At 39.7% G+C, this 13,560-nt stretch overlaps 1 protein-coding gene across 1 annotated transcript in view; it reads left to right on the top strand.

The window, feature by feature from the left end:
- Window positions 1-12,098, top strand: part of SLC9A2 (solute carrier family 9 member A2) — a 31,784-nt gene extending 19,686 nt beyond the window's left edge. The window contains exons 6-12 of the mRNA XM_042866783.1: window positions 784-873; window positions 2,234-2,304; window positions 3,784-3,945; window positions 4,535-4,631; window positions 5,522-5,653; window positions 7,715-7,805; window positions 9,922-12,098. Coding sequence (XP_042722717.1) covers window positions 784-873; window positions 2,234-2,304; window positions 3,784-3,945; window positions 4,535-4,631; window positions 5,522-5,653; window positions 7,715-7,805; window positions 9,922-10,292 — 1,014 coding nt within the window. The 3' untranslated portion in view covers window positions 10,293-12,098. The remainder of the gene's footprint in view (window positions 1-783; window positions 874-2,233; window positions 2,305-3,783; window positions 3,946-4,534; window positions 4,632-5,521; window positions 5,654-7,714; window positions 7,806-9,921) is intronic.
- Window positions 12,099-13,560: the final 1,462 nt, after the last annotated feature.

The following is a 13,560-nucleotide window of genomic DNA, read 5'->3' as shown; positions in this document are numbered from 1 at the left end:
AAGGAGGAGCACTGTTTAAGCTAAAAACACAATGTTGGCAGAAGAACAAAGTAGTACAAAGTGACCATGGTGTAATTAAGAGGCAGCTTTCTAATTATCAGAACAATGAGGTTCAGGAGAAGTGTTCCACGTGAGCAATGGGGCAAAGAAACCTAACTATTTTTGAGATAAAGTTTAATTTGTTTATGAAAACAAGTACAGGGCACAGTTGTCTTGGATAGTGGGGACTGATCTCAACATGATGAGATTTCTCTCCTCTGTCGGTACGCCTGTACAAGTAAACGGTGATGTCGATTCTTCCACAAATAATTGTTCAAAAATCATTATATCCTTCTGGGTCAGCCAAAACTTTTGTTCTTTCTCTGAGAACTGTGTAGTATGGATAAGTATTTACCAAAAGTCTTTGTGTACTGGGTCTGGTCTGTGCCACTGTTGAGGCTACCTGAAGGTTACTCAACACAAATCCCATTAGCAGTACGTCATTTACTCATCTTGAGCCTCTCTGCTTTTAGACAGTGGGACTTTCTTTTCTTCTGTTGTATCAGTGGAGTTTGTGTGTTGACAAGAACTTTGCAACTGTGTGCAACACCTGCTTATTACAAGAATTATTTGCTATTAGGATTGTCAGACTGGATTTTTGGGAGCTAAAAGAAAAATTTTAGGAGCTAAAATGTTATCCTCTGCCATTTTCACTGCTCTGACAGAGATGGAGAAGATTGAAAGGTTTTGTTCTTCCTTAATGTTTATGGAAAAACACAGAAAGATTTGCTTTTTTCTTCACAGGGAATAACAATTCGTCCGTTGGTGGAGTTTCTTGATGTCAAAAGGTCAAATAAAAAGCAGCCTGCTGTCAGCGAAGAAATTTACAACAGGGTATGTTGTAGCTTCATTGTCACAGATGAAACCTTCATAGAGATGAAATTCCCAATGGCTTTCAATATGATAAGGATTTAACGCACAGCATTACAGAGAAACATGCATTCTTTAAGATTTCTTTTCTAAATCTGTTTTAATCAAAACAACCACAAAGTTTATATTTTACTCTTGATAAGTATCAAAATTATCATTATTCGGTATTTTTTAATTTGAGATCTTCACTTGGTGTTGCTCACTTGTTGAGGTAAATTGTCTTTTTGTAATCTGCTTCACATAGGAGATCTGTGTTATTTTAGAACTTGACTACGTTGAGAAACCTTTGGCAATTTAATTACATTACATTATAGTTGAGCGAGTCTAATTAAACACATGTAAAATCCTCCTAAAGACGCATTTAAACTTCCTGAACTCTCACATCATCAGTGTCTTAATAGATTTGTGTTTTGAATGCATGTCTCTAATGATGGTGGTTCATTAGCTGTGCATTTTCTTGAATGTAATTATCCTTGCAGCAAATCAGCTGCAAAAACCCAGTGATTTTTAAACTACAAAAATGAGGAATAATAAGGGTCACATCCAGTAGAGAACCGAATCTAGGCACCCAAAAAGTCAGTCGTTTCTGAGCTTACCCTTTCAATATATCTAGCAGGATTTCCCCCTGAAATTTAGAGACCCCTGCTGTGGTACTTGAATCAAGAGCACAGTTGGCTGTGAGCTGCTGTGAGTATCCAGTGAGATCTTAGCTGAATTGATTTACCCTTTTGTAACTGGTAAAAAAACTGAAGAAGAATGTGGTTCTAATACCAGTTGCTCAGGACATTTTGAGGTGAGGCTGGACCACAGTACCCTGAAACAGGAGCTCGGGATGTTGGTTATGGCAGATCTGTCCTGTGCATACAGAAGGGCAGTACTGGCTACCCACTTGGGCTGTCTCCTCCACAAAGTCACACCTGACTGACTGCCAAACCTGGGGAAGTCCCTGGAGAAGTTCCAGGCTTAGATCCAAGCAATTGGAGAACTTGAAAGAAATGAAAATATGGCAAAAACAACTCCAGATTTAGTCAGGAGCTCAGCAAGTTTGATGTTGTAGAGATTGGCTTCTGTCTTTCTGGGTCTATGAGCTCCAGGGGAGAGCAGGAACCAGGTGTCCCCCTGGGCATGTGAGTGAGGGAAAAACTGACCCCTTTCAATATCTGTAAGCCAGGCTCATGCTTATTTGCTTAGACTGCATTTAGTTAAGCATCGTCCTGAACTCTGCCTTGACTTTTCTGTTTCGAAGTAAGTTGAAAATTAAAGTCTAATGGTAAGCCAAATTATATCCATATATTTATGTAATGGATCAACATTTCTTATTTAGTTCTTTGATCACGTGAAGACAGGAATTGAAGATGTGTGTGGACATTGGGGTCACAACTTCTGGAGAGATAAGTAAGAACGGCATTTAAAACTCTCTCTTTGTTATAAAGGGAAGAATGAACTGGCTCTGCAGCAACAAACTAAAGCTGCTGGGCATCAGATTTCGTTTTCAGCATTTTATTCTTGAACGCAGATGGTTGTTTTTAGAACGCGTGGGTTACAAAGAGAGAGCGGTAAAACAATGTCTTTTTAACTAAACCACAAGCAAGTAGTACAAAATTTCCAGCTGGGAAAAAGCACAGCCCTTTGGTCCCAGGGTAGATTATTCTACCTTCTGAGGGTGTGGGTAATCTCACTGTTTCTGACGGTTTCAGAGCATTTCCTGCATGTCTGCTGAGCTTTTGATCCTGAGCTGGCTTTCCTGCTGCAAACTATCTGTCTCCGTGGTGTTAAGTGAGGGGTTAGTTCCCTAGCTGATGAGAAACAAGCGAAAGCTCTGGGACTTCCGCTAGGAAGATCAAGGCACTGGCTGGCATGAGGTGCATGAGGGATCCTAATGGCAGGCAGCTCCACAGTTGCTGATGGTATTATTTAAAACTCAGCATCAGTTAAGAGGATTACCAGTGGCTATACCTGAATTATTTATGTGTGCAGTTGAGCTGCTGAATCATCATCATTGTTTGTTTGGATCTTACTCCCATTTCTCAGAAGCACATTCTTTTTCACCCAAATCCTTCAGAAACAAAGCAAGGGCATTGCTCACCCACCTTCTGGTCATTGCTCTGACAAGAATTTAAGCATTTTATACAAAGAGAAACAGCATCAGCAGCAGAGTCTGAGGATCCCTCTCCAAATGACTTGAGGGCATGGCTGAAGATGCTGTCCTGACAGATGGATGACATGGCTACAGCTTTTCTTAGCTTGGTTCTCCACCAGTTTGTGTGAGATCTTTAACCAACAGATTACAGACTGAAGGAGGGTACCACCTCTTCGTGACCTTCTGAAACATTTTTGACTGAATTTCAAGAATAATTTCAGAATGACTGGAGTGCAGGATATTTTCTGACAAACAAAGTCACTCTGCTCCAATCAATATTTTTTCACTAAGCATCCAAGAGGGCTGAAGTTGCTCTAAATAAAAGGAGAACTTTCAAAATTTTACAAGGGCAGGCTAAAGTTTCAAAGAAAAAGCAGTGGGTGCAAACGTAGATCTTTTATTTGTTATTACAGTAAATATTTAATGTTCCCTTTGTCTCCATGAAAATGGAGAATTAGAAATAATATTGTGCAATAGCACAGAGTACATAGAAGCTAAAAGTTGCTGCTAGGGACACTGTGCTTTAGCAGATTAACCAAAACATAGGTTAAGACTATCTGAAGCAAGGATGAATTTGACCTTTTATTATGATACCCAGCAGTAAGTTACAAATATGAACAGACACATTCCGGAGGAATAAAATCCTTCACGATTGCTTTAGCAACAGTATGGAAACATTCCTCAGCTCTGCCTAGTAAAAATTAACTGGTTGGGTTGGTTTGCTTCATGCACAGGTTTAAAAAGTTTGACAATAAATACCTGCGAAGACTTCTCATCCGGGAGAACCAGCCCAAATCCAGCATTGTTTCTTTGTACAAGAAGCTGGAAATAAAGCATGCCATCGAGATGGCAGAGAGTGGCATGATAAGCAAGGTGCCTTCATCAGTGTCTCTCAGGTAAGGCAGACAGGCCTTTTCAACTCAGTGTTACAGCAGGGCCACATTGTGTACTTCACAGTCTGGTCCGTAGGCAGGATAATTGCTTTGACTTAGGACATTCTGTGTCCTAATATCACATGAACAGTAACCAGACGTGGAACTGGATCATTTTGCCGCAGCTCACATACAAAGCATGAGTGAGCCTTGCTCTTCCGGAGCGTGTAGTTTTTCAGGGGCAGCTGCATCCAGCTTCCAGAGAACATTGCTGTGCTATGTGGGGCTGAACTGGGTTTGATCCAGTGCCTGCACATCTGCTGCCAGGAGCTACAGGGGAGCCTGAAGGATGTGAAAAGTGCCTTAGTCGAATTTACAGCTCTGTGCAATCGATACAGATTTCAGAGGGTCGGTTTTGACCCTTATCACTTGAGTCAAATGAGATCAAGGTTTTGTTCTCACCCACTACATTTTCACCTTTTCCTCAGTTGTTTTAGAATGCTGTTTCCAATACAAAAGAAACAGTTAAAATGTAATTTCTAATCATAAAAACAAAAATATTCTCTCTTTCTCATTTTTTTTGTGTATCTTCCTGGGTTTTATTCTTCCACAGTGAATATCATGAAGGGAAAATAAAGCCACTCTCCCCCACTGAGATGGAAAACATGCGGGAAATACTAACAAAGAATCTCTACCAAATACGTCATCGAGTAAGAATAAAGTTTTGCATACGTAAATATCCCTCTACTCTTCAACTATACTTCTTACCTTCATTAAATATCTTTGGGCAAGTGTAGTTTCTGCTGTACAATATGTACCATTTAATGCTGTTATTTACTTCTATTGCCTATGAATAAATGTCTATAACATTTTCAGCAACATATGCATACTCCTTCATGTAAACAGCTTATTTCATTTTATACTGTTGATAAAGCTTAATGTTTTTGCATATTATCTGCAACATACTTCCATTACTTAAAAAGGATCATAGGTGCAAATTCGACCCAATCTTGTCCCACTTCTATTAGTTTTTTGTTCACTTTACAATATGCGATTAGATTTCTCATTTGCCTCCAGTTGTGAAGTTGCTTGTATTAAAAGCAGAGGTGATGAGCTGGAAAAATAGTGAAATAAAAGCAAAAGGACATTTCACAAAAACCATCCTGTGGCTAAGTAGTTTGAATGTCTGTGCCCTTGGAAGACGTTCAAAAGTTGAGCTTGTCTCAGCTTGCTGGAGGTAAAAATGACTTCCCCCTAGGTGACTCACCCTATCACTTTCAAATGTGCATCCTCCATTGGCATATTGACTGAGCAAGTACAACGTGGGGATAAGCACTGTATTAAGCCAGCTTTTTCCAACTGCTCTTTCGTTATAAATATTGGCAGGCTTAAAAAACAAACAGGTGCTCATGAAGCCTCTGACTAAAAAAAAATCTGGCGTAGTTATTGCCCTTGTTCTTAATTGTCTTTAACGTGACTTTATTTGCAAGACTTTATGGTAATTATTAAAATAACAAAGCAAAAAGGCCTGTTTTGTAATGTGCATAGAGATCAACACATTTGTGCTTTTCAGAAAGTAACCACAGCTTTTCTATTTCAGACCATGTCATATAACCGACATAGCCTGGCTGCAGATGCAAATGAGAAGCAGGCCAAAGAAATTCTGATCCGTCGCCGACACAGCCTTAGGGAGAGCCTGCGGAAAACTAACAGCCTGTCAAGAGAAAGACCGGTATTTGCCCTTTAGTTGATTTATAGAAAACAGTTCTCCATAGCTATATGCCATGCAGAAAAAATCTTCTGAAATGCAGGAAAAATAAATCCCCAACTTGAAAGACAGCTGCATGTATAATGTCGCACTTACACCCTGAAATGCACACATAGGCCCCTTAGTTTGCATTGAACCCTTCTGAAAAGCTTCCATATTGTAGAATGTAATATGGAAGTGGGATCTGCTGCCATGATTTTATCTCAGAGGAACTGAGAAAGCTTCATACCCAATGTAGCTCTATGGCATGGTGAGAATTCTCTATCAGAATTCTGATGAAGAGTTGATGACTGAGGTAGAGTATAGCTTTGAGATAAACAAATTCCTTGCAGTACGCTCCAAAATGTGGGAAGGAGGAGAGCTTCTGGTCACACCAAAAAGTGTGAACACTTCATTTGAAAAATGCTGTGGGCTCCTTAGGAATCTTAAAAAGTGGCCAGTGCTTCAGGTTTTGACACAGGATATGAAAACCACTACAATATGCAAGAAATGGTGTGTCATGGTGACATCTGACTTTCTGAAGCAGTCCTTTTATATCAGACTGTTTTTGAAAAGAGCACACTGATTAAACAGTAAATCCGAAGCCCCCCTTTTAACTCTGAAGGAAATTAATCCCCCTATAAATAGGTATTTTCAAGTTGCAGGAACACTTAGTGACCTCTACCTTCACTGATGCAGTTGTCCTTTAGCTACTGAGGCTGCTGCTGCTGATGTCCACAATAAATGTTATATCTCATTTGTGACCATTACCTGGGTTACCTGTGGCATTAGTTGTAACAGTAAGTCTGTTTCTGAATGATTTTTTTCCTTCTCAACCACAGTTACTTATATTGATTTTTTAGGGGGAGTAATGAAGAGGCTTGGCAGGAGTAAGGCATTTTTTTGGGTCTGAGAGAGAGGTGGTGTATGTCAGCTTTTTCAAACTCACAGACTGTAATTTTAAAAATAATTGTCCTTGAGTAAATGATCATCCAGTTTCAACCCTCCTGCTACATGCAGGGTCGCCAACCACCAGACCAGGCTGCCCAGAGCCACATCCAGCCTTGAATGCTTCCAGAGATGGGGCATCCACAGCTTCCTTGGGCAACCTGTTCCAGTGCGTCACCACCCTCTGTGTGAAAAACTTCCTCCTAATATCTAACCTAAATGTCCTCTGTCACAGTTTAAAACCATTCCCCCTTGTCCTATCACTATCTACCCTCATAAACAGCCATTCCCCCTCCTGTTCATATGCTTCCTTAGATTACTGGAAGGCTGCCATGAGGTCTGCCTTCTCTTCTCCAAGCTAAACAATCCCAGTCCTTCATCCTTTCCTTGTAGGAGAGGTGCTGCAGCCCTCTGATCATCAAAGGAAGGATACCCTTAAGAAATTTCTAAATTTTTAAGAATGGTCCTGTCCTGGAAAGAACCTCATATGTTCCAGGAAGCATGAGGTGCACTCTGTACCTAGAGACTGCAGAGTTTAAACTTGGGAAAACAAGGCTTCTGTGACCTGTGCTGGTAAACAGTCACACTGGTGCCCAGCTTCCCCATCATCCTGAGCGGGATTAATCAACTGTGTAAAGTCATTTGTATGTATAAAACATTTGTGGGGGTAGAATACAGATTAGCTTTTGTGCCCGAGCTTCAGTCTCAGCCTAATTTTTCCAGCTGAGTAATAAAGTTCCAAAACAGAACTGCACAAAATGAAGCTATGTTTGCCTTCCACTGAAAAACCCGTGCAGGTAAAGCTAGAGTCTGAGAGCATACATTTATTAACTCTGATCTCAGAGGGCACAGCAGTAGGTTTTGCTTTGATTGAACTGCTTGAGATTACTCAGTCCTTACCTTAGTTAGTAAAGACCTCAACCAGCAGTAAGTGTTAACTTAAGTATGTAATAAAAGATCACATATTAGCTAATCCCAAACTACTTGTGAGCCCTTGAGCTACGTAAGCCTATTCAAGCCTCAGCTGTGTATCTCAACATGCATTATGCAAGTACTTCAGTCTGCTGTGTCTTAATGATTCTGTTATTCTTTGCACAGGCTGCTGCAAATACAAAAAGATTTCTTTCACTTCCTAAAAACACTAAGCTCCCAGAGAAACTACGTGTGAGAAACAAAACATCTTCCAGAGGTAATGGAAAATTTTTTGCCCTCTTGTGTGCTGCACTCATTTTGCCTACATAAAAGGAAGGTTTTTCCAGGGATGATGTACAGGAATTAGTATTTCAATTTCTAAAAGATATGAACTACTTTATCTGCAAGGGCTAGAATTTTTCTAGCACTTGTACTAAAACACGTATTTTATTGTGAAGAAATGCCCCAACAAACAGTCCTGTGGAGTCCTTAGCCTAAAACATTTGCACCAGAATTGCTGATTCTTTGTATCTTTATTGGGTAATATCCAAATCTACCTCTTAGATTATGACCCTATGTGGTTTCTTTTCTCACTGAGGTCAGAGTAGGCAGTGCCCTGAGAACCAAAACAGTGAGGAAAATGAGTATGTGATGAGTGATATATAGATCTCACATAGAAATCTTCAAAATTCTCTGCTTAACAACCTAAAAGTCTTTTTTTTTTTATGCCTAAACTCACTAATGTGTCATTTTGGAGTTCTTGAATTATAAAATTAAAAAATAAAAATAAAAATCCAGAGGAATGCAACTATCTAATGTGAAAAGTTTGATTAGTTTTGTACATTACTTTTGCTTGTTACCATTTGCATGACCACGCTTATGCCATGAACAGGAACAGTCTCTTGGTGGGATTAAATCTCTACACACTCACTAAAATTCCCTGACCACACCCCAGACCAATTAATTTCCCACTCTTCCAAATTAATTTAGCAATAGACTATGTCTTTGTCTATTGCTAATTAAATCTTTGCTCTCCTGAGTGCAGGATGTCTTTTATTCTGTAGTTATGTCTACAGAGGTCACCTACTGTCACCTAGCATTAAATACTAAAAAGGAAATGTGCCTCCAGATTATTCAATTGTCAAAAAAATGTACAGTTTGATATATCTAGGAGGAAAAAAGCCTGCAAACATAATCTGATGAAGACCTTCCTTGATATAAAATTATCTGGGTGAATGGATAACTATGTGGTGATAGGTTTTGTTGACCTCTTTCTCACCTTTTAAAAAGAAATAATATGCAGGCTACTAATGGAAGCTGTGCTTATGACAGTTGCACAATGTGCTATTCTTTGCTTTGATTTGTTTGAAATCCATATCTGACTTAAATCTGAGAACAAATTTGAGTCATTCATAAATAATTCTTAAAATGAGTATTGAGTGACTGAAACGTGCCTGTTTTGTTGAAGGTATTGGTCAATTAAAAAAAAAGGAAAAAGTTCTTCACTGTGTGGGTAGTCGGGCACTGAAACAAGGCAGTGGTTACAGCCCCAAGCTGCCAGAGCTCAAAAAGCATTTGGACACTGCTCTCAGACACAGGATTTGAATTTTGAGTGATCCCGTGTGGAACCAGGATTTGGACTCCATGATCCTCGTGGATCCTTTCCAACTTGGGATATTCTGTGCTTCTTAGTCTGCTGCAAAAACATATTGCACATCTACACAGCCTGATTGCTCCCAGCTTAGTTTACCTGATAGTGATCACTGCATTCCTTAAATGATTATCCCAGCTTTCCCTTGGCATTTTCTACTCTGCTGCAAGCAGGTGAAGGAGTCTGTGGCAAGCTGAGATTTGCACAGTGGTTGTCCTTTGATACTGTACATTCTGGCATCTTAAGGATGGGATGTTTCCTTTCATCTGGTCAATTGCCCTCCTTTGTTTGGTCAAGCATTGATGCTTCTTTTCCAAAGCCCAGTTTTTCTAGAGTCCCTGGAAATGCCTCAGATTAGGCTTGTTATGTGAGGATAAAAAAATCTCATTTCTTTGTCTTGCTTAGGCACCACTAGGGACTAGACCCTAAGTAACACAGGGTCAGGTGTATTCCATTTATTCCATGTCCTGACAGATCTGAAAAGCTTAGGGAAATGTCAGCTTAAAAAGAGTAGCACCCTTTGACAGTGGAAGATTTCTAAATGTCACTGTTTTGAGGAAAGGGATGTTTGTAAGTCAAATCTTAAAGTGTTTGATGCTGGGCCTAATCTCAAAGGAATGAATTTAAGAAACCCAGTTAACCTTTTTACTATGGCTGTTGCTGCTCAGTATGCTGTTGTATGAGTATTCCTGAAGCACAAACATTTCACAGCTAAAATCTTTATTTTGTTTTCAATTAACAGTGGGTGACAGCAGTGACTCTGAAATGGATGCCACTACTACAGTGCTCAATTTAAGACCCAGAGCAGGAAAAATCTTGAGAGAGCAGAGACTGAGACAGCAGCGGCCACCCTCTGAGTTTAGCATGGAGTGGAAGAATGAAGTTGATGGAAGCCAGAATGGACAAGGAGAGCAGCAGGAGCCAGGCAGCCTGCCTCAGCCATCCATTGGGTTCAGGCAGCCGCTGCTGACAAGACCAAGATTTGGCACTTTGAGCAGGGAAGATTTGACTGCAGACCATGGGTTGGCAAGACCTGTGCCACCACCACGATTAGTTAGGCAGGCATCACAAGGGGAAAGGCAGAGAAGTAAGCCTGAGAACCAGCCATACTGAACATAGCAAAGATTGAACTGTTGATATCAAACCATGGATGTACCAAATTCAGATTCTAAACTATCTGATCAGACGACGGGATCCATTAAAGAGAAGACAAACTTCAATGTGGATCTAAGCATTTCCATTTGGGTAAAGCCAATGCCATTAACTAAGTGAAGGGAATACTGCAGCAATTGCAAAACTGAAGACATAAAAATATCTATTTTATAGATAACTTATGGCAATGCTTTGATTACATTATTTCCACTATTAAATAGGATGGAAATGTGCCTTATCACATCATCTCATGGAACCAAATCATGCAGGCTCAATACCCAGCTATCCAGTGAAAATCGCTGTTGAAAGTCCAGTGATGAAGGGATTCTTTGCAGAAATCTGTGTCATTTCAGATTTTATTTATGATCAAATGATATTTGTTTTGACCAGAGCATTAATATGAGTAACACTGAAAATTGCACAATGCACCTATCATATAGACTTTGTAAGAAGCATAAATATATTCCTGAAGCCCAATTTGTTTGAAGAGCCATGATGTGGAACAGAGGAAGAAGAGAAGGAACAAGCTATAGGAGGAGAATTGCATGTGCAGTTCATAGAAGTTGCAACAAAGACAAGACCTGAATAGCTTGAACTTTTAGTTTCTGAATTTTTGCCAATATGTAGCTTTTAAAACGGTACTGAAAATCACCAAGGGAAATCTAAATGACTTTGATTGTCACTAATGTCAGTAAGAGCTGAGGGTACCTAAAGGTATACCAGAAGCCCTAAAATAGGAAACTTCAGGTAGATGACTAGTTCTCCTGTTCAAGATTGCTTTTTGCACCTTAGCATCTTTGCAGTGCAAACATGGCAGTAGAATAGTTGTGGAGCTCTGCACATAGAAAACTGAGCGGTGTCCTGTTTGAGTCAGGGACCACTGAGACTCAAGAAAGCTCCTTCCCTCGTGCTTGTGATCCTATTTTCTTTTTATTTCTTCATCTATGAAAGGGGAAGGATATCCTTTCTTTCTCTCCCACTGATTTGTTTGTACAGAAAAGTAGCACTCCAGGGGCTCTGGAATCAGTTGCAGTCACTGTGCACCTTAATAGCGCTCATAAGAAACGCAGACTTTCTTCATCCCAGCATAAATAGCAGTCACTTAAGAACACATGGGTAGGAAGGATGCATTAAAATAAATGATACTTAATAGGTCTCAGGAATTTGCACTTTCTGTCCTACTTTATCCTAAGTTTTGAGCTTGCTTCAGCACAGATACACATTTCAGCACAATGCAAAAATCATTTTAATTCTTCTTGTTACAAGATTCGTAACTTTCATTTGAGAATGTACACTGTGAAATCATAATTTTTCATTAGCACATTTCTAAATCTGTGGGCAATAAGATTCACTTTTTTATTTAAGCTTCTTTTGAGAGGACTATTAAAAATCAGAATTTGCTTTTAAAATCACAAGGTAGATTTCTTTGAAAAAATTTGTGGGCAGGGATGGTAAATGAGCTTAAAAAGGGATGATGACTTAACAGCTATTCCAAGATATTCATTTCATGTACGTATTTGAAATGCCAAACTTGCCTTTTATTGGCTCATGTCTTTTAATTGTTTTACTGTGTTCCAAGTATGTAATTTCTGCCAAATGCAAACTTTAAGCTGTGGAGAGATGGCTAGGTCAACCCTAGGAATCTTGGTCAGATATTCATGGCTGTTCTCAAAAAAATTTTGTGGAAAGCGTTACTTATCTACCCTTTAATGGTCACCTCCTGTTTGGGAATAAAACTGGGCTCAAACAAGCTAATAAGCTTTAAAATCAAATGTGATTGTCTTTCTACATGGAAAATATGTTTCAGCTGTAAAGTTGTCAGCAAGCACTTTGTCACTGTGTTACTGACAGAATGATTGAATAAGAAAGAGGCCTTGAATTTGGATTTCGTTATTGAAACTTCTTTGCAGATTGGACTGTTTAGGTTAGGTGTTTTATAGCAGACCCACCTGAAATCTGACCAAATAAATACAAAATGTTGCACATCAACCTTCAGTTAGTTCCCTGCAGAGCTTCTCCTTCATACGCTGTTAATGATAAATTGACTTGTGTCTGGGGAAAGGTGTCTTATTTTAAGAATTGTTGTTGGATTTGTTGGCATAATTTTAAACAGTGAATGCGGGTTTCAGGAACCTGACAGCTTTGCATGTCGCCCGTTAATGCAGCATGTGCTTGGATCATTGCTACTTAAACTAGGCTCCCCATAGCAAAAGCACAAAGTTGGAGGATGTTTGATGTAATAGGGTCCTAAGCTCTTCGTGCTTCAAAACACACCAATATTTTGTTACTTTTTCAAAACACTTTGAAAGCCACAGAAGATGAGCAGTAAGGCAAATCTCCAGGATGGTTACACTGTGAAGCAGAATCACGGGTCTCCTGAGACTTGCACTCCTCCCAGGTACTCTCTCCCTTCCCCTCTGCTGCTTATCACACCCTTTTCAGGCTCTTTTCTGCAGCTGCTGGTCCAGAGCTATTCACCTACAGAAGCTGCTTCCCTGAGCATTTGAATTTCAGTAACAAAGAGAACAGCAAGTGATATAGGCTGTGTCCCAGGTAGTCCATCTCATTCAGCTCTTGCTCTCATTTAAGTCTCATGTTTGAAGTTTGTCTCTTCCTTATTCTTTTACTTCCCTGCAAAAGGAAAACAAATTCAGTAGCACTTCTGGCTCTTCCTAAAGTGTCCATCAAGCTTCAGCTTGTGGAGGAGATTTTTCCTTAAGGTTGTAGCAAAGAAAAGTTTTCCTGCTAGAGAACGAGATGCCCAATAAATCTGTCCTTGAGCACCATCTGATGGGGAAAATCATGTATTGACTGGGAACGTTTTTTGCTTTGGAAAAACACATCTTCAGCAGTGACTGGGACATTTGCCAAATCCACAGGGGTTGTTTTTTTTTGTTGTTTCCAGATGGACTCCTCAGTGAAATCTGTATTATCAATATTTTACTGCCTTTGAAATGCCCAGCTGTCCAGTTTTAGGGATGAGAATGTAGAGAATACATTGTGTAAGCCGTTTCTGAGATTCTGAAATTCAGCTGCTGAATTTGAAATTGGAAGTAATTAGGATAAGAAAAGTGGCAAAGCAAAGGCTAGAGTGTAGACAGACACCAGCTACCTGTTCTAACCAGATATCTGACAATGAAAGCAACAATAATTTGCTGTAAGAGACCAGATTTTAAGGGCTTTGCTACCTGGTACTAAAGTGTAATGCAAGGTCCACTGAAAGCACAGG

The sequence above is a fragment of the Lagopus leucura genome, unplaced genomic scaffold (genome assembly GCF_019238085.1).
Source record: "Lagopus leucura isolate 7727_CA_CO unplaced genomic scaffold, USGS_WTPT01 Super-Scaffold_100001, whole genome shotgun sequence".
NCBI lineage: Eukaryota > Metazoa > Chordata > Aves > Galliformes > Phasianidae > Lagopus > Lagopus leucura.
The sequence above is the reverse complement of the archived record's forward strand: the minus strand, read 5'-3'. Positions and strand labels throughout refer to the sequence as shown.